Source organism: Notothenia coriiceps, unplaced genomic scaffold (assembly GCF_000735185.1).
Source record: "Notothenia coriiceps isolate Sejong01 unplaced genomic scaffold, NC01 NC01_scaffold00028313, whole genome shotgun sequence".
NCBI classification, from domain to species: Eukaryota; Metazoa; Chordata; class Actinopteri; order Perciformes; family Nototheniidae; genus Notothenia; species Notothenia coriiceps.
The window spans coordinates 77,051-95,637 of NW_011361014.1; the positions used below are offsets into that span (position 1 = coordinate 77,051).

The 18,587-nt window shown below is 41.2% G+C and overlaps 2 protein-coding genes across 2 annotated transcripts; both read right to left on the reverse strand.

Annotated features, from left to right (window-relative positions):
- Positions 1-1,776: 1,776 nt before the first annotated feature.
- dhx58 (DEXH (Asp-Glu-X-His) box polypeptide 58) lies at positions 1,777-5,700 on the reverse strand. Its single transcript, XM_010785803.1, has 10 exons — positions 5,608-5,700; positions 5,203-5,393; positions 4,901-5,105; positions 4,606-4,796; positions 4,383-4,496; positions 3,847-3,979; positions 3,528-3,713; positions 3,167-3,417; positions 2,055-2,366; positions 1,777-1,971 (listed from the first exon to the last, which is right to left on the reverse strand). The coding sequence occupies exons 2-10, from the start codon at positions 5,377-5,379 to the stop codon at positions 1,777-1,779; spliced, it is 1,764 nt and encodes a 587-aa protein (XP_010784105.1). The 5' UTR covers positions 5,380-5,393; positions 5,608-5,700.
- A 1,801-nt stretch (positions 5,701-7,501) lies between these two features.
- On the reverse strand, positions 7,502-18,100 carry kat2a (K(lysine) acetyltransferase 2A). The gene is made up of 18 exons (XM_010785804.1): positions 17,713-18,100; positions 17,239-17,362; positions 16,951-17,096; positions 16,753-16,842; positions 16,414-16,595; positions 16,114-16,305; positions 14,841-14,947; positions 14,197-14,301; positions 11,754-11,890; positions 11,465-11,673; positions 11,158-11,284; positions 10,844-10,954; positions 10,616-10,759; positions 10,413-10,527; positions 10,293-10,329; positions 9,926-9,989; positions 9,568-9,652; positions 7,502-9,425 (listed from the first exon to the last, which is right to left on the reverse strand). Exons 1-18 carry the CDS (start codon positions 17,935-17,937, stop codon positions 9,232-9,234), a joined length of 2,394 nt encoding a protein of 797 aa, XP_010784106.1. The 5' UTR covers positions 17,938-18,100; the 3' UTR covers positions 7,502-9,231.
- Positions 18,101-18,587: the final 487 nt, after the last annotated feature.

Sequence of the window (18,587 nt, forward strand, 5' to 3'; positions counted from 1 at the left end):
TGTTCCTCACTTTGTAACAATGTGAAATGATCCAATAAGAACTACACGAAATTCATAAACCTGTCACGTAGAAGCAGCATAGTGAAATGAAAGTGAAAATAAAAAAGCAACATTTAAAAACTACCTGACTTGATTGACTAACCAACACTGACACCTAGTGGTTCATAAATGCAAACATAATTTCAAAAGATCTGTTGGTCATTTCAAGAGGAATGTTTATTAAAATGTAATCGCAAATGTAATTTTACTTTACAAAAATTGACCATAATTGGTTGTTTTTCAAAAATTGAATAAAGCAACGCAACACAATTAACTTTATCCTTCAAATCAGTAATTACTTCAGATTATCAGTACCCCTCAATATCTTCACACAACAAGCTTACAAACGTTTTAAAATATCAAAAAGAGAATTCAAGTGCTCATGATAGTTAACATTTATATTACAGCAGAGTTCATTGTTTGCTTTTTCTGTGCTTGACTTAAGAGAAAGCAGAGGAAATACATGCAAAGGGGGTAAAGACCCTGGGCATAAACAAAGCCGTCATGCTCATTTCAAGCATGATCGATGGTTAATGGGTTTTAGCACCCGGCAGCACAAGTTAATGCATGTGAGCAGTGAGTTTTAAGACAAAGCCAGTGTTCATGTAAAGGCACCTCCAACAATACAATGATGCTCACCCTAACTGAGCACAGCCCAACACCAATAGACGGTCATACAAAACAACATGCTTAGTAGTGCACTCTGTTGTTGTTGTTGTTGTTGTTGTTGCCTCAATCGAAGAGGTCGGGGTGGTTCTCATGGCAGTACTCTTCAAAGCTGAAGTCCTCCACAATGAAAGGGATATCCTTCCACTTTTTCAAAGTGAGCCTGCCGTTGTTGGGGGTATCCAGGGCTAAATTCTTAATGCTTAGATTTGGCAGCAGGGCATCCCCCTTGTATTTCATCTCATATCCCCAGTCCTGTGAATTCAAAGAATATAAATCACACCACAAAACGATCCAAAAGCCAAACTTTGTTAAGCAGGGAAATCTTTTCCGAGTTCAAAAGTAATATTTGGTAGAAAGCCTTTACCTTGTCGCATTCTCTGCAGCAGACCTTACGCCCAGGCTCCCAGTCCTCAAAACTCTTTTCCAGCGTCACCTGCACACCGACTTTGTAGTTTTTCCTGAGAAAAAAGATGAGCAATGATAAGAGCAGTAAAGACAAAGGAATTTGGCCTTTAATGTGTTTTGAATAAACTCTTAAAGGTCCCCTATTATAATGTTTTTCATCAATATATTACAGATCTCAGATATATACAAAACATGTCTCTGAAGTGTTTGGCTCGAAATACCCAACAGATCATTGTAGCATCCCATAATCCCCTCTGTTTCAGCCCTGTTTCAAAAGTGCTGATTCTCTGTCTGTTACTTTAGATGAAAATAAGGAGCCCCTCCTCACGCCCCTCTGAGAGATATTTGGTTAAAAAGAACACAATGGTGCTCTATGAGGAGATTCAGGTTGATAAGGTGGGGGGGGGTACTTTGGTTGGTGATTGGCTAATGGTTACAGAAGCCAAAAAATCGTCAAGTGGCCATCGTAAAGTGGCCAAAATCTGATAAGTTCGTTTTCAGACAGGTTGTTATATAAATGGATCAGGACAAAAAGTGAGTGAATCTTTTTTCCTGAAACTTTCAGAATCTTTTCACACAGAGGGGACACATATTGATGTATAAAAGACATGAGAAAGTGGATTTTGCATAATAGGTGACCTTTAAAACGGCAAAGAATTCAACTCACTCAAAGTCAGGGTTGACGTTGACATAGTGCACACCATCCAGGAGTCTCAGGTCACTGCCAGGGGCCACAGAGGTGAAGCAGCTTCGACACACCAGGTTGAAACTGGCAGCAGGGTAGCGACTCCTCTTCTCCATTTTGAGTTTCTCTGCAAGACTCCTTTGAATAGCTGCCTCCCTTTGCAGTGCAGCTATCTGGAGACCCAGATTATTCCAAAGGTTATCACAGAATCACAAAGCAGCGTGATTAAATGATGGAGATGGACAGAGAGCCTCACCTTTTTGGAGAACTCTCGGGGGCACATCTCTTGGACCTTAGCAATAGCTTTTTCTGTCAGCTCTTTCAGATAATCATTGGTGCGCTCCCGCCTCACTTCCGGCCCCCCACTCTGGGCGACCACTGAATACAGGCTGTCTTTTGCTCGGGCTCGTCCGCTGGCCTGCTGCTGGGCAATCTCATTTGTAAGCAGTCCGTAGCGTACCACCAGGTTGCATTCAGGAATGTCGAGGCCTTCTTCTGCCACACTGGTGGAGACCAGGAGGTTGACAGCACCTTGGCGGAAATTGCGGATTGTTTCTGACTGCTCGTTCTGCAGGGAAAGCATGTAAGGACGACTTGGTCAGATAAAACAGAAACACATCTATGGATAAGTTTTAGCTGAATTTAAATGACTTTAAAGATCTCCTATCATGTTATTTTTAGGCATATATTATGGGTCTCAGATATATAAAAATATATAAAAAAACATGTCCATGATGTGTTCAAAATACCAAACAGATCATGCATTTTAGAGATCCCTTATATCCCTCTGTTTCAGCCCTGTTAGAGAACTGCTGATTCTGGGTCCTTAGCTTGAACAACAAAAAAAAAAGAGGAGAGGGAGGGAGCTTGTGCCCCAGAGATACAGCTAAATGCTGTTGTTACAAACCACATCAAGGATTATTTCTGAAACAGTATGGAGCTCAAATGCTTTTCACTTGCGGGTTTACCAAAAGGCGAGTTCCTTTTTTTATTTCCTGCTTTTTTACACATACTCTCTCCAGTACAGGTTAGCTCTGAGTGTTAGCGAGGCTTGCTAATGTAAACAAAGACGGTATTAAGTCCAAAACACGTTGTGCATTGTTTCTGATAGCAACGTTTCTGATAGTGCCGTGGGTGTAAAGCCGGCCCACATTTCCGATATTACGTCATATCGGACGCAAATCTGGATCAGCTCCGTTGTACCCCCGTTTTTAGAGATTTGGGTACGGAGGAAAAGAGAGAGGGTTTTGTTTTCTGATACTTAGTGAGTTCCCACACCAGGGACACATATTTATGTATAAAGGACATTAAAAAGTGCATTTTGCATGATAGGAGACCTTTAAGCTCAGAGATTGAATATAAACACACCAATGTCATGTGAGAGATACCGTTACCGGCTCCAGTGAGGATGGCTGGCTTGATACCTGCTTCCTTTAACTCTTTATCGTTGAGAACCCAGTCGTTCAGGCAGTGGGTGCTTTTACGGGTTTTGCTGAAAATGATCCCCTTCGAATTCTCCCTTGGAACAAACTGTTCTAGCAGAGTGCTTTTTAGTTTGTCCATCTTTGGGTTCCCATAGCGAGAATCTTTTACCAATATCTCCAGCTCCGCCTGATTCTCTGTTAAAAAGGACAGTAATATTAATCAATGCTAGAATATGATTAGTTTGCTATAATAAAAAGAGATGTATATACAAATAGACACTAAACTAAAATGTTTGTGTTCCTACCTTGGAAAAGCCCCGCCAGGAAGATGTCTGTTCCTTCAATTTCTCTGGTTATCTTGTTCCTGTAGAACTCCACCAGGCAGTGATAAGCATCTATCATCCGCAGCGTGTCGTTGATGAGCAAGGCATCGTTGTACTCTCGGAGGTGAAGTGCACATTGTGCTAGCATTCTGTCTTCCGTTTTGACTCCTGATTCAAATGTAAACAAATGATGTACAAGCGTCAACAGTGGACATTTGTTTTACATTTAATCTAATGTGTTCTCCTTGCCATCACAAGTGATGACTACATTCAAGTAAAGAAGTTGACAAAAGAAACGTACCTATCTTCTCGAGTTCCACCACATCTGCCTCATACTCTTGAGTGCCACACTGTCTCAGTCTGAAGCCTGGAGGAATGTTCATGAACTCATGGATCATCAGCATCATGGACTTCAGTTGATCCCCGAACGGATCCTATAGGAAAAAAGTGTTGTTTTTAGTTTACTTAGAACTTGTATGGGATTTTAACATAGTTTTGAAGTTTTTGTTTTTTTAAATAAACGACAATTGAGACATAAATGAATGTCCCCAGGTCAGGTCAGTTGGGATGGGAAGTAATTATCAGGGTGCATTACCGTCTGCAACAGCATATGTTTTTAAATAAAGCCTTTTCAAATATAAAATAAAATGGGCTTCAATGTTTTAAAAGATGAGGAACTAGCGCACCAATCACACCACAAACCCATCTATCACTTGACCTCGTTGCCAAATGTCTGCCTCCTACACAGTTGCTGCTAAATTGTGGGGACGAATGTTTTCACCAGAGCAGGCTATAGAGCTGCAGGTGGCAGCTAAAAAAAAAAAAAATCAGGTTTACCTCAGGTCTTGGGTCCACAATGTCGAACTGCTTGATGGGCCTGGGGACTTTCTCATTCAGCTCAGCGACAAAGTTTGTAGTTGAAACTATGGCTGAGTCAAGGTTGGCACAAATCTGTAAGAGAGAGAAAGGAACTCATGAAGAAGAGACAAATGGGAGATCAGACAATCCTGCTCATGCTGTGCGGAATTTGGTATTTCATTGCAAATAGGTAAACTCTGACCTGCAGTATGTGCTCCGTAGCTTTTTGTAAGTCCCTTGCACCCCCTGTCCCCGGTGATGCAGTGAGACCCAGGATCTGTGGCAATGATTTCTCTCCTTTTAGTTTTTTCTCCAGGTAGAATGTCATCACCTTGTTGTAGACTGCATCTTTGTTGGTGTGGTGGCACTCATCGATTATCAGTAGAGTAATATCTGTAAGGAACCATTATTATTATTATTATCATGGGTACAATCTCTATATGTGATTCTACATAACAGCTCTATAGTCACAGATGTTTGAACTCCCTTTCACTCACCCGAGAGCTCCACATGTTTGTCCTCATCCTTGTCTATCAGAGCATTATGCAAAAGCTGTGCTGTGCAGATGACGACGTCCATATCTTGCAACACTTTCCCAAAGAAGTCCTTCTCCACTGTCTCTCCGCTGACAGGCAACACTTTGTAGTCTCGGCCCAGGTGAGGTTTGAACTCATTTTTGTAATGTTGATCTACAAGGTGAACCTACAGTACATTAAAGAAACACATTGTATTGAGCAACACTGAATGTAAAACATCATATCTGTCGTAAACATGTTTATTTCCTTTTGGTTGTGGGTACCTTGTTCACCAGGACCACCACCTTGGCCCGTGGGGTGGCCTCCAGGTGTTTTTTGGCCACATAGACAGCAGCTCGGGTCTTTCCACCTCCTGTCGGCAGCCAAATGATGATGTTTTCTTTGTGAAGAGCCCTCTCAGCCACTTCCTTCTGGTATGCATACAGTTCAAAAGCTGCCATGCTTCACTTTCCTCCTATTAGATCAAACATCAAAAACACACAGAAATAAAATATAATGGTAGAAAAGAAAGACATTAGTTCGTACCAGTACATCAGAGCTGTGATCACTAACATTATAAAGCCTGGCTATATCACAGTTATAGTTAGACAAACATGCATTGTGAGAGACGTGTTGAATTATAGCATCATTTATCTTTAAGCTGTTATAGAGTTGGTTTATTAACTCACCAGTCAGCTGTGTGAAGTTCACGGCTTCCCCTTGTCCACTAACACCACACAGTGTTGGTGTGGGGTTTTAAACTGTGTTCAGGACAGCTGTGTGACGCAGAGATGCAAAAACGAAAGTAAAAGCCCTATGAACTCAGACAAGAGGGCCTGTTGAGGGAGGCTCTGGAGGAACGACAGATACAACTCACTATCCAATGACAAAGGAATCCTGACTAAAACTGACAAAAAACAGATAAATTACAACTCTGTTTTAAATGCAGCCATGCCTACGTCAATATCGTGGTTGAGTTAATATTTTACTTATGATTCCACATTATGTATTTACTGTATTAGTGGCTCAGCGCTGAGGGGGTTCTGCAGAGTGCTGAACTCCCTGACTGGGCCCTATCTGTTTCTTCATTCCATCAGGAAAACAAAACCTACCGTAGCCTTGTTGTCATGAGGAAATCCCCACAGCTCTTTAACTGGAACTCTTGAAACCGGATCTTCTCTGTCCTTCAGCAACTTTTTGATTTCAGTTGCCAGTCATTGTTTGGAAGGATTTAGTTAAAGTCAATCGTAAATCAAGCAAACATTTGTGATTTGAGTAAAGCTGTAAATGTATCAATATGCAGCATTGAATGATTAACTGTCCATGTGGCAACACCGCCTTTTTAACTGCAACAAAGTAATACAAATAACATCTTGTAAACAGCTTCTAAACAAAGCAACCAGATGCATGCAGCTGAACACCAATATTCATATCCTGACTATTTCAGAAGTTCTATACACATCTATACATACTAAACTGTAATAATCAAATATTTACATCCCAAGTAGGAAAAATACATGCTAAATTCAGAATACATTCTGGCCTCAACCAACTTGTGTACAAAGCTAAGCAAAAGGAGGATTACAGGATCAATGAAAATGCATTAGAACATATTGGATGAATTAGCTCTACAGATGAAGATTCACATGATAACTAGGAAAAAATCACAAGATATTACTAATGATAGGTTCTGGGATTACTACCCAGGCTCAAGAGGAATCACAGGACCTATTGAAACATACACTTATAGTACAGAAAATACACATCTGTTGAAGTGATTGACATGTAGACAGCATTCCATGTTCACCAGCATTTAAATCCTGCTTGTTTGATCAGCTGTTTGAAAGAAAAACAAAAAGGTGTGGGCTTTTTGTTACTGGAAAATGAAACCTAAAGCCTATTGCAGCAGCTTCAAACACAAGTTCAGGAGAAGTACATTTTGGTAGTAATAAGAATATTATACACAGATGAACTATAATAGGCAGCTATTTTGCGAGAAATGCAAAAACAAAAAAAGGGACAAAATGGTATTAAATTAAAGCAGTCGTAAGGCAGTAATGTAGGACACTAACGAAAATAACTAATAACCCATTTGTGAACAGCCGAGACAATAGAGCTGGATGATTTTGATGAAATGTAATTGTGATAACATGATGTCGATATTGTAGTAGCGAGGAAATTATGATTTTAGCTTTATTATTCAAATTTTAATTGAAGAACTCTAGGCCGGGACATGTCTTCAGCACCACAATCCTTACTTTTGAATATTTTGTCACATCTTTTTGCATCTATTGCTTCTGCCAAGATGTTCAATATTGCACTGGTCCATATTAGTTTTGCAATACAATTCTTATTATGACTTTGGCATGCACAATAGTGCTACTATAATTACACATTAAATGACATAGGAGCTGTCTATAGAAATACTAAATGTTATTTTGTCTAATCTGTGAGATTCATTAGATATGGTGGCAGTATCACGAGTGAAAAGCTGTCTTGCAAGTCTTTTACTTTGCCATGTCTAACATCCTGTTACTGCATTCTCATTGCAGTACAAGTCAAGTGACTCAAGTCCACACCCTGTTTATACAAAAACAAACCTTTATTGTCATGAACAGTATTACAGATACAGTAAATGGCATTCATCATAACTACACACGATAGCCATCCTCTAACAGGTGGAAAGTTCACTCGGACTGACCCGTGTAAGGACATCTGAAATGCAGCATAGGTAGATTGTGGGAGGAGTACGCAATAGACAACCCTGAATAATGCAACAGACATCACTTCAGAAACTCAAAGCTAGTCATGATTCAAGTACAAAATAAACACACACACACAAATCAATGTCACATGAAACATTCAACAACCAGGCTCAACCAGCATTAAAGAAGTGGATGCATCTCAGGAAGCACTCCGTTTGACACTGACCGCCATAACAAACATATCACCGTTTGTAACACTGTTAAAAAATAATAAAAAGAGTTGGATGTTTTTCTATGAATTCAAATGTGTAAACTGTCAACCATGCATCAACACCAACTACAGCTTGTGTGAGGTGTGATAAATAAACCAGTCATCTTCACACAAGGCCACAGTCCATGAGGACGGCATGTTAGCCCCCCCCCCCCACCACCACTGTTATGATCTTTTAAACTATCCAGTAAACAAGTGGGTGTACACTAAATCCTTAGCATGTGTGTGCAGAAGTAATTGTACTAGAATCTAGCAACGCAACAAATAAATGACAACTACAGAATCACCTGCAAGCATGGTAAAGCTTTACTAATGTGTGAACTCATCCTGCCAGTGAAAAATGGATGTATAAACAGTTTGCATCATAATTACTGTATAAATAAGAATGTCTATGTTGATGTCAACATATGTTGAAGGCAACAATTGGGGAAATTATTTTGTCCAGCACTAAAGTGCTAGAAATAGTTGTCACCCAGTCCATCATCAGCAGTCTCTCACACTACTCCAGTAGGGCTGCACAAACCCTTTGTATTATCCGTTAATCTGTAAGGTTTTGAATTATTTGTTTAGAATAAAGAAGATTTTTTAAATGAATCTAGTTATAGCCTAAATGATAAATAATTTGCTTGTTTCTGACTATCCAAAGATATCCAGATATTTAAGTTCTAACTTTAGAATTTGCACTCCATTAACAACTTTACCAATTGTATTTCATTAATTTTGCACATTGCATTTTCAATAATCAACATTTCAAGTTGTTTTTAGAATATTTGAGGCCCAAATGTTTCGGGGAATTCACTCCTCATTGAACGTCTATCTGTTTACCCATGAAGATGGCTGGGATGTTCAAGTATCTGTCAGTAGCGGAAGGCATCGCGGCTTTAGGTCCCGAGGTCCAGTCTTCTGTGAAAGACTTCTACACTACATGTTTCTGCTTGAGTGACGAATTTTAAGCAAATTGGATCCAACGTCAATAAATGCGACAAAACCAGCTCAAATCATACTATAAATACTCGTAAAAAGTGTGGCATTGTTATAACTTGGACCTATAACTTTGGTACACTTAATGAAACATGTATATGCAGAGTATTGACTCACTGTGAGTACTAAAACGAGAAGATGACAACTTAAAGGGGGGATGGAAATGCCATTTTGACACTTTGTAATGCTTTACTTGATTTGGTGTTACCAAAAAACCCTCCTTTATGCTTGCCCATCTATTCTCTTGCAAGATGTCAGTCTTGTACATACCCTTTTAATAACTCGTAAGACAACAGCTAGCGTCAATTTGTGGTCATCTTTTGATGAGAGTTTTGTAAATAACTCTGTGGTCGAGTTCATTTCTCGATCAAGCCTCCGTCTTTTAATTTGAAGTAGAAGAACTTCTCCAAGGTGTTGGCACTCTTGCAGTACTCGCTGTCCGGAGGGTTGTACTCGCGACAGTTGGTGATGATTCGCTGCAGGTCGGCAATGAAAAGCTTCTTGGTCACATAGTATCTGTTCTTCAGTCTCTCCGTCATGGTTTTCAGGTCTGTGGGGGGAAACGGGGAAAAAACATCATCGATGTGAAGAATAACAATTGAATGAGGAGCGTATGATATGATCATGGCCTAAACAATAGAATCATGAAGAATTCAAAGGCTGCTGTATAATCTAAACAGATTATTGCTCACCGATGGGAAAGCGGATGATCTCGTAGTAATCTGGAGCCTCAGATTTTTTCACTGGTTCCATGAAGGGCCAGGCATCAGGATGAGTCTGCTCAGGGAATAAAGACCTGGTAAGTCCATAGCCGGGTTTTCATTAACATATTACTATGCACATTTAGGATTTAATTACAGAAAAGCTGTATAAAAGGCACCATTTTATACAATTCTGATGGAAGTACGGTTTAATTTAAGTTTAATTTGATCCTAGCCAGTAGATAGATATTTTTTGCATACTTTTCAAAGTTGGCCTAAAATAAGACACAACTACTGTTACTTGTACGTGTGTGTGTGTTCCCGCCAGGTGTCTCCAGGTGACTCTTACCTTAATCTGGGCCAGGAGGTTCTTCAACATGTTGTATAACATGTCAGGGTCCTTCACCTCTTTCCTGTAAAATGTGCAATGATAAGTACAACACTGACCCAACCAAGATAAGGCTGTGGAGAAGGAGAAAAACACTTAGGTCTCTAAATGAGTGAATTCTATTTGGGACAAACTGTGGACTTTAAACTGTTTACCTTTTTGTACCCATGTCACAATTACACTTTGCAGTAATGTGTGTAGAATTGATGAATTTGTGATGCTTTGGCGCTCCCCAGTGGCAATAACAAAATGGTAAAGTCCACAGCTTCTGAATATTACATCAGCGAGAACCCAAGCATAACCAAAACAAAATTGTTTAAAGGTTTACCCTTTGTCCTTGTTACTGGGTTTCCAGCCGGTCTCTCCTGGAAGAAAGAAACTTGTCAGAAATATGATAACCATTTAAACAATATATGTTTTTATTGTAAGAAAAAAACCAAAGACTCACTTATGCCTGGAATGCTCTCCACCGGGATCTGCCGCACGCCTTCTTTGAAGCAGGTGAGACCTGGGTAAACCTTCCTGATCTGGGTCTGTTTTCTCTCAATCAGCTTCTTAATAATCTGACAAATTAAGATTCATGTGGCTATTATAAGCACATAGATTCAAAGCAGAAACATGATTGAGCTTTAATAAGAGGGTCTCACATACCTCCTTCTGTCTTTTAATGATATGAGAGAGCTCAGTGTAGGGGATTCTGGGGTTCAGCTCACACTCCATGAGGGTCGCTCCCTCGTAGTCTTTGATGTATCCCAGGTAACGAGTCTTCGGCACTTTGATGTCTTTGGAAAAGCCCTGCGAGGAAAGAGCAAATTACTAAAAAGGAGAAGGTGGAGGGGGAAGACGGAGCAGAGCTAATGCAGGTCCTTGCTGCAGTACCTGCTTCTTGAAGTAGCCGATGGCGTACTCGTCGGCGTAGGTGAGGAAATAGAGGATGTTGTGTTTGATGTGGTACTCCTTCAGGTGGTTCATCAGGTGGGTGCCGTAGCCCTTATATTAAAAAAGCACAAGTGAAAAGATATTAAAAGTGTGGTTTTACACATTACAGAATCTCCGTACTATGTTATACTTCCTGTACGCAACTGCTATTGGATTTAAGGGTACGGTGCAGGAAAAATAACAATAAATTGCAAATTAATTAAAGCAAAAAAAAAGGTATAACAAATAACTCATGATGAACGGTCGTTATATACCTTGACTTGCTCATTGGATGTGACGGCACAGAAGACGATTTCTGTGAAGCCCTGAGTGGGAAACATCCTAAAACAGATGCCTCCGATGACGCGGCCATCTTTGATAAGGGCGAGGGTTTTGTGCTTCCTGTGGACATGGGAGGACATCAGAACAGTGCACAGCCATAGGATGGTGACGTGTGGAGTGAGAACATCTACGTGTGGAGTGAGAACATCTACGTGTGGAGTGAGAACATCTACGTGTGGAGTGAGAACATCTACGTGTGGAGTGAGAACATCTACGTGTGGAGTAAGAACATGTACTTACGGGTCGAACACCAGCCGTGTGATGTACTCTTTGGGCATGCGAGGTAACTGATGCGAGAACACATTCTGCAGGCCGACCAGCCACATCAGGATCTTCTTGTTGGACTTCTGGGAAAGTGAGTTTCCAATGACGTGGAACTCGATGATTCCCCGCCTCTCCTCCAGCCTGGCCGTCTCATCACGGGCAGCGTTTGGGGTCAGCAGATTAGTCTGGAAATATAAAGAAAAACTGAGTACTACAGTCAACATTTATAGACATGTCGCCTTAATAAACGATCTAAACATCTTACCTCTGGTCCGAGCATTGCAGCGGGGTCAGTGATGGTCATCATGACTTCATTGACCAGCTCCATAGGAATGTCTCCCATCACCCGGATCCGCTTAGCGTCCTCCAGGGTCAATACCTCCGGAAGTTTACGTTTCTCTCCTGATCATAATTGACAAAAACAAGATTAAAACAATGAAAGGGGACAGCTAACAATGAATTTAGAATGCTTAACTTTATAGTTATTTTCGTTATTTAACAAAACATTAGGTTCTTAATGACTTAAAAATCCTGCTTTTTTTTGTATCCACTACTGACCCTCCTCAATAGAGTGGTGCAGTGACGCGTCCTAAAACCCGGAAGTAAGTTGCGCTCGGGTTCCCTTGACAAAAAAAGCAATGGGATTTCTCCATAGGGTTTTGGAAAATAGTTGAAATAAGATCTGTGGAAAACATACCTGTTAGATAAATGCAGGTTTTGTTCAGCCGGATAATCTCCACATGTCTACCCTATTTTTATCATTTTCGAAATATTAGAAAATGACATGACGTGGATATTATCCGGCTGAACAAAACATGCATTTATCTAACAGGTTTGTTTTCCACAGACCTTATTTCGAGCTATTTTCCAAAATCCTATGGAGAGAAATCCCATTGCTTTTTTGTCGAGGGAACCCGAGCGCAGCCCATTGAAGTTTTCTTCGAGTCCTGTGCTCCATCCTCTTCGGGTATCTTTTGAGTATTCTTGACTTTATTCTCTTTATTTGTTTGGTTCTTAGGCAAGAACAGCCTCTACGCACTCTCAAGAAAAAAAAAAGGGCTGCTAATATTTTTGTGCATCATTAGAACACAGCTTTGCGCTTTGAGAACGAGCCATGAATGGGACCAGAGCTCCCAGAGTTTGTGAGGGTTTAAGAAATCATCAACCATTAACGTGAAGTCAGAGGCTGGGTGTTCGTTGCTTTACAGCAGGGGTGCCCACACTTTTTTGGCTGGTGAGCTACTTTTGAAATGACCAGCTCGCCGAGGTCTACCAACTAAAAATAAAATCCCAAATTGCAAGGGTTGCTGAATAACACGTTTTATTTATACATGGGATAACTACAATAGGGCTGCAACAAATGACTAATTTGATAATCGATTAATCTATCGATAAATGAAACGATGAATCGACTATTCGGACTATTACTGTATGCCTTGCACAATTTCTCAAACGCTCTTATTTAGCCATCAACTTTTAGATTTAGCTTGAGGTTGTTTTAGGCATGTGGAAATAAAGATGAATACTTGATTCAAAAATACATATATTATTAAATTAACTAAACACATTGTGAACAAAATTAACATTGCTTTTTATTTAAATAAAATAAATAATATTTCACATCAAAAGAAACAATGTTTTAACCTCTAATCATTAACCCATGTTTGTATAATGGAGTTAACTGTGTGTTGCTGCTAGCATACATAACACCTGATGTGGATGCGGGGCTACAGAGCTACTAGAAAGACAGTCGAACCCGGTGCATTCCTCCGTCTGAATGTGATGCACTTTTGCTACAAGCTAAACACTCTTGGCAAGGAGCATTGTCCGCCTCAAGACGGGTAACATTTAACCACACCTTGGAGCGCTTCTCTCCGCCATCTCCTCCGTGTGTTGCTGCATGTAGCAGCCGCGTGTGTGTGTAAACTGCCCCGCCCCCTCGCACACAGACGGGGGAGAGAGAGATCTCGTCTGATTGGAAAGATCGAAAATACACCGACCATAGACGCATTTGTTTGTCTTTTTGCATGTTAGAAACGAGTTGGCGACACTAAGACTGCAAGATAATGTTTGTGTAGCAATAATACATGACCTTTCTCTTTCTCAACTCGCTACTGGGAGGGAAGTCGCTGTTATGCCTTGTGAACACTCCGATAATGCCTCCACGTTACCTTTCTTTGGCAGAGCAACGCTTGCTTTACAAATAAGGCAAATAACCTTTGAATGTGACATCACAACAAAATATTCTTCCTCCCATTCTGTGTGGAAGTGGTATGTCTTTAGCTTTTTGCTCGGTCCCGCACTCATTTTGTTGTTTGTTTCTTTAACTTAATTTGAGTTTCCCGGCACTTGACTGATTTTGTATCGCTTTGCATTCTGGGTTAACAGACTGGAAAGCGATAGGTCGCTTTTTCTGTCAATCAAGTAAACTCCTGAATTAAGTGGCAGGGAGGCCACGGGAGGAGGGATCAAAACCTGTTTTGTCTATTTTAACGGAGCTGGATTTTTTTTTTTATGAATGACTCGCGATCTAGCAGCATTGCCCCCGTGGTCGACCGACGTACTGGGCAACTCTGCTTTACAGGGTATTAACGCTGCACAATATTCCTATAGTCTAACTGTATGCAACTTCTTTCCAAGTGTTCTGCTGTAGCCACTGAGGGTCTGGCAGGGGGGTTATGGGGGATCAGAGAAGCCGAGCTGCTGACCTGTGATGGGCTCTGCTCCTCCGGTGTCTGCACTGCCCAGAGAGGAGATGCTGCTCAGACCTTTGGACAGAGCGGGGGAGCCGGAGACTGCAGCCGGACTGATCACTGCAATGGAGACACACCAAGGAACAGGTTAATCATTACAAAACCAAGAAAAAACATATAGTGTGTACATTAAACTATAGTTACCTATCTAACGTTCCGTTTCACTCTTTACAAGTTTTAATACTTCATTTATACTTTTGCAGTTGGACTTCAAAAGGCAAATTGCTTCTGTGCACGTATATTTTCTCAATGCACAAATCATCTATATTAACAATGGGATTGTAAAATAAAAAGCATATTGAATTTCATTTGTCTGATTTAGACTTTCTGTTATTTGTTCTTAATCTGTTTTATAACCATGTACCCTGCGTCTTTGCAAGCTGTAAAGTGTGAATTTCTCCTCTGGGGATTATTAAACCTAGAAAAATAATATTTTTTAACAACAATACTAAATCATTTTTGTGATGTGATTGAGAGAGGAACTTATGGCAGCTTTTATGAACAGTCCAAAGGCTGAATCATAAGCCGTTGTTTATATAAACTCTGACCTACTTGTCTCATCCCGTTCAAATAGCTCTCATGGTTTGAAGTCTCCCCACCTGTCTGATGTCCCAGCTGCGTGCCGTCAGCGGCGGGCATCGTGAAGTCAGCCTCCCAGATGGGTGAATTATCGCCATAGATTTCTTCCTCCAGCATGGACAGGAACCTGATGACAGTCAGGGTAAATGTTATTGCAAAGGTAAATAAGGGAGCTGAGGAAGCTAAACTAAAACTGGTTGTGATAGAGGAGCTACAGAATCAAACCTGAGATGTGGTTTCAGAAATAAGCACTGTATCCATTCTGTATACAGTTTAAAGTCATGCGCCTTGATACTAATTATAGCAGGGATCATGGAGACTAAGGATGCTGCGATCGCCAATTTTGGGATCGATTGCCGATCGCCGGAATCAGTATCGGCCGATACCCATCGCCGATCCAATCGAGTGGGCGGGGCCTATGGGGATCTTCCATTTAAAGTGATTTTTAAAGTTAAAGTTTAAAACTCAGTTAATGGGGCTCATTCACTGGAGCTTCCACAAACAACAACCAACATAATTATTACATTCAAATTAAGTACATTATTCAAGTTTACATTAACTTTGGATAATAACACAGGAGAAATGAGAGGAAGCGCTCTCTCTCCCTCTCTCCTGACAGCCTGTCAGTATCATCTCATGCAGCTTACTGATCCAGTAATGAGTTACCCGACAGTGAAGAATAAATATATGTGTAACTAGCTTAGCTTGTTCCAGAGGTAGATAAAATAGCTAAGTGTGTTAGGTCTAACTCTTAGTGTGTGTTTTGCTCCGCTCACCGGTTCGTCACAGCGGGCGGAGCTGCAGGATTTCTGCTTCACACACGTTGCATACCGCTATTTTACTGTCTTTTTCGGACACCTTAAAATACTGCCAGACCGGTGAAGCCATTTTGGCGAGCTTGTTTTGCCGCGCACAGAGAAGAGTGTCATGTATTTTACGTCATGTGATCGGCTCTCTCGATCGGCCTTTATAGAGAGCACCGATCGATCGGCAGAGAGTGAATATCGTCTGATATCAATCGGCGGCCGATCGATCGGAGCATCCCTAATGGAGACATTTTATATTAAGATTTATACTGCTTGATAATTGCTCCTTTTTTAAACTAATACCTGACCTTTTCAACACACATAATTCTGTTTGCACCAGCATCTCTACAGATTTCAGATGCAAGACAAGTAAAATATTTTTTTCCCACCTAATATACCAAGGAATAGAGTAAAATATAAATAAGGGAAGCTTTTTGAATAGGGCCATTATTAAAACCCACACACTGAATTTCAAGAATCTGCTTACTTGGGGAAGTGTGTAAGGATGAGTGTGCGTTTCTCTGGGAGCAGTTTATCCTTCTCCACTCTGAACTTCTCCAGGAGCTGCCGCCGGGTCACAGTGAAGATGGACTTGAGCAAGCTGCGGCCGAACACGTGCGTGGTCTCATAGCGCGGCAGGCTGTCGTTACTCTGGGGGACGTGGCAGTAGCACAGCCACCTGGAAGTAAGAAGAAACGCCGCTAATGTACAGACTGATATCAACATCCAAACAGAGACATCTAAAAAGGTATGTACTTTCTATAACAACAACAACACACCCACACACCTGGTGTAGTCCACTTTATAGGCTGTCCCATCGTCTTTCTGGGTGCGCTGGCGGTACTGCGTAGGGGTTTCCAGCTTCCAGTAATTGAGGCACAAGAGGAACATCTTTGACAGCTCAAACATGGTCTGCCTTTCCTTTGGTGCCAGGTGGCTGAACTTATACTGAACAAAATTCAAAACCCCCTTTATGAGGAAAAGAAAAGATCAAGTTAATGAGGCACAAGAGAAAAAGAGAGTAAGATATTTGTGAAATATGAAACAAGCATTATAGACACGTCACATTTTCAGTGACTGCTTTAGATCAGGGAATGACATGTAGGTTCTTAAAGTGTTATGTCACCTGCTCAATGTTGGGTTTTTCGAAGGGAGGACTTCCGAGGGATCCCTCTACGACTGGCTGGCTCATCTGCAGGATGCATTTCCTCAGCAGCTAAGGGACAGTTTTGCATGTTGTTAAATTGGGCAAGACATTTAATAAACGTGGACTCCAGTTACAACAAGTTATATGTTGGTCTGTTTTACCTGTCACACTGCTTACCTTGAATAGGTAGAAGTAGACCTGTTTTGTGTCAGTGTCCTCCTCTTTGTGTACAGACATAAAAAGGTTCTCTACATCCACCACCATGCCCAACAGCCTGTTTATCTCCTCCTCAGACACATTCTCCAAGTGGGACACATGGTCAGCTGTAAGCAAGGCATTACATACAATTAAAGTCCAAACAGTAAGATGTCAATCAATACTGTGAAACAAGAGGTCCCTGGAATATAGCTGCATTTGCTGTAGGTATATATGCTGGTGTGTATGTGGAGGATGGTTAGTTTGTACCCAGAGCATGTCCACAACTGCGGCAGGGCTCGCTCAGGCTGGCGGCTTGCAGCTGCAGGTCCATCCGTGTGGCTGATGGTGGATTTGGGTTCTTCCATCCATTGCACTTGCATGTGTCATTGGCCTGACAAAAAACGCAAAGAATGCTCAACACCAAATAAAGCGACTTAGACAGTACACCACCTGCTGTTATGGCACGCCTATTAATGACAGTGAGGTTAGGCTAGCTGATCATGCATTCATCTCCAAATACTTAACGTTAAGGTGAATGGTACAAGTGTACGGGAAACTTGCTATATAGCTTGCTAGCTAGCTTCAAAAGTTAACAATCACTTCAAATCATTAAGCTATTCGTTTTTACTTGTGATAGCAGTGCCTTGACCGTGCTACCATTTTCTATCCCACATACACTGGTGCTAATAATACCCGGGGAGTGCTTTGTTGTGGTGAACTTTGGCTAGCCAAGCTAGCTACCTTGCAGGCGGAGAATACGCCAAGTTTCTCAAGCTTTTTCGCCCGTGGGAAAGCTCGGACTTGAGCTTTCTTCTGGCTTGCACGCTGTTGTTGACTAAGTCCTGGTCTGGCCGGGTCACTACTCCCTGGCCCGGAGACTGTGGCGGCAGTGCTGGAACCCGCTGAGCCGACAGACTGGGCTTGGAGAAGCCGGGGTTGCAGGGCCTGCGCGGTCGGGTCCGACATGTCCACGCGCTGCTCTTCCTCTGCTCCCGTTTACCTCCTATGCTGCCTTCAAGTGCTGTCGGCAAAACGAGACTTAATAGGACCGACGCAATGTGTGAACCGTTTTTACCCCCATGAAAACCGACGTGTTGACAACATACATTAACGATGGAAATATCACTGATTTACGCTTTAAGTAGACTTTTTAATCTTTCAAAGTAAAATTGTGTCGGTCTGTCACTTCAACATTCCCAAACTATGTGACCACAACACAATAGGCATTATTACATCTCATTCAAACGTATATAAATCATAAACATTTATCTATATTACGGTATTAATCAACACCTCCTCGTAATTTGAATGTTTTATTTTGAATGTCTTCACCGGAAGTTTTGTTAGGCCAACTCTTGAAATATGCTTTCGGAGCCCTCTAGTGGTCACAGTGCGAAGCTACACCTCTGGCCATAAAAACAGCACTGAAATAGAATGTGGTCTGATGTCATGGATTTAACTCTCAAATAGATGTTTAGATAGATAGTATCACGTCTCTAAAGTGTAGTCATTTAATTTCCTGTATTATTTATCTTGTATTCTCTATGTATTGCTTAATTTTAACATTATTTACATATAAATCTAGTCGGTGTTATGTTATTCTGCGCTGTAAATTG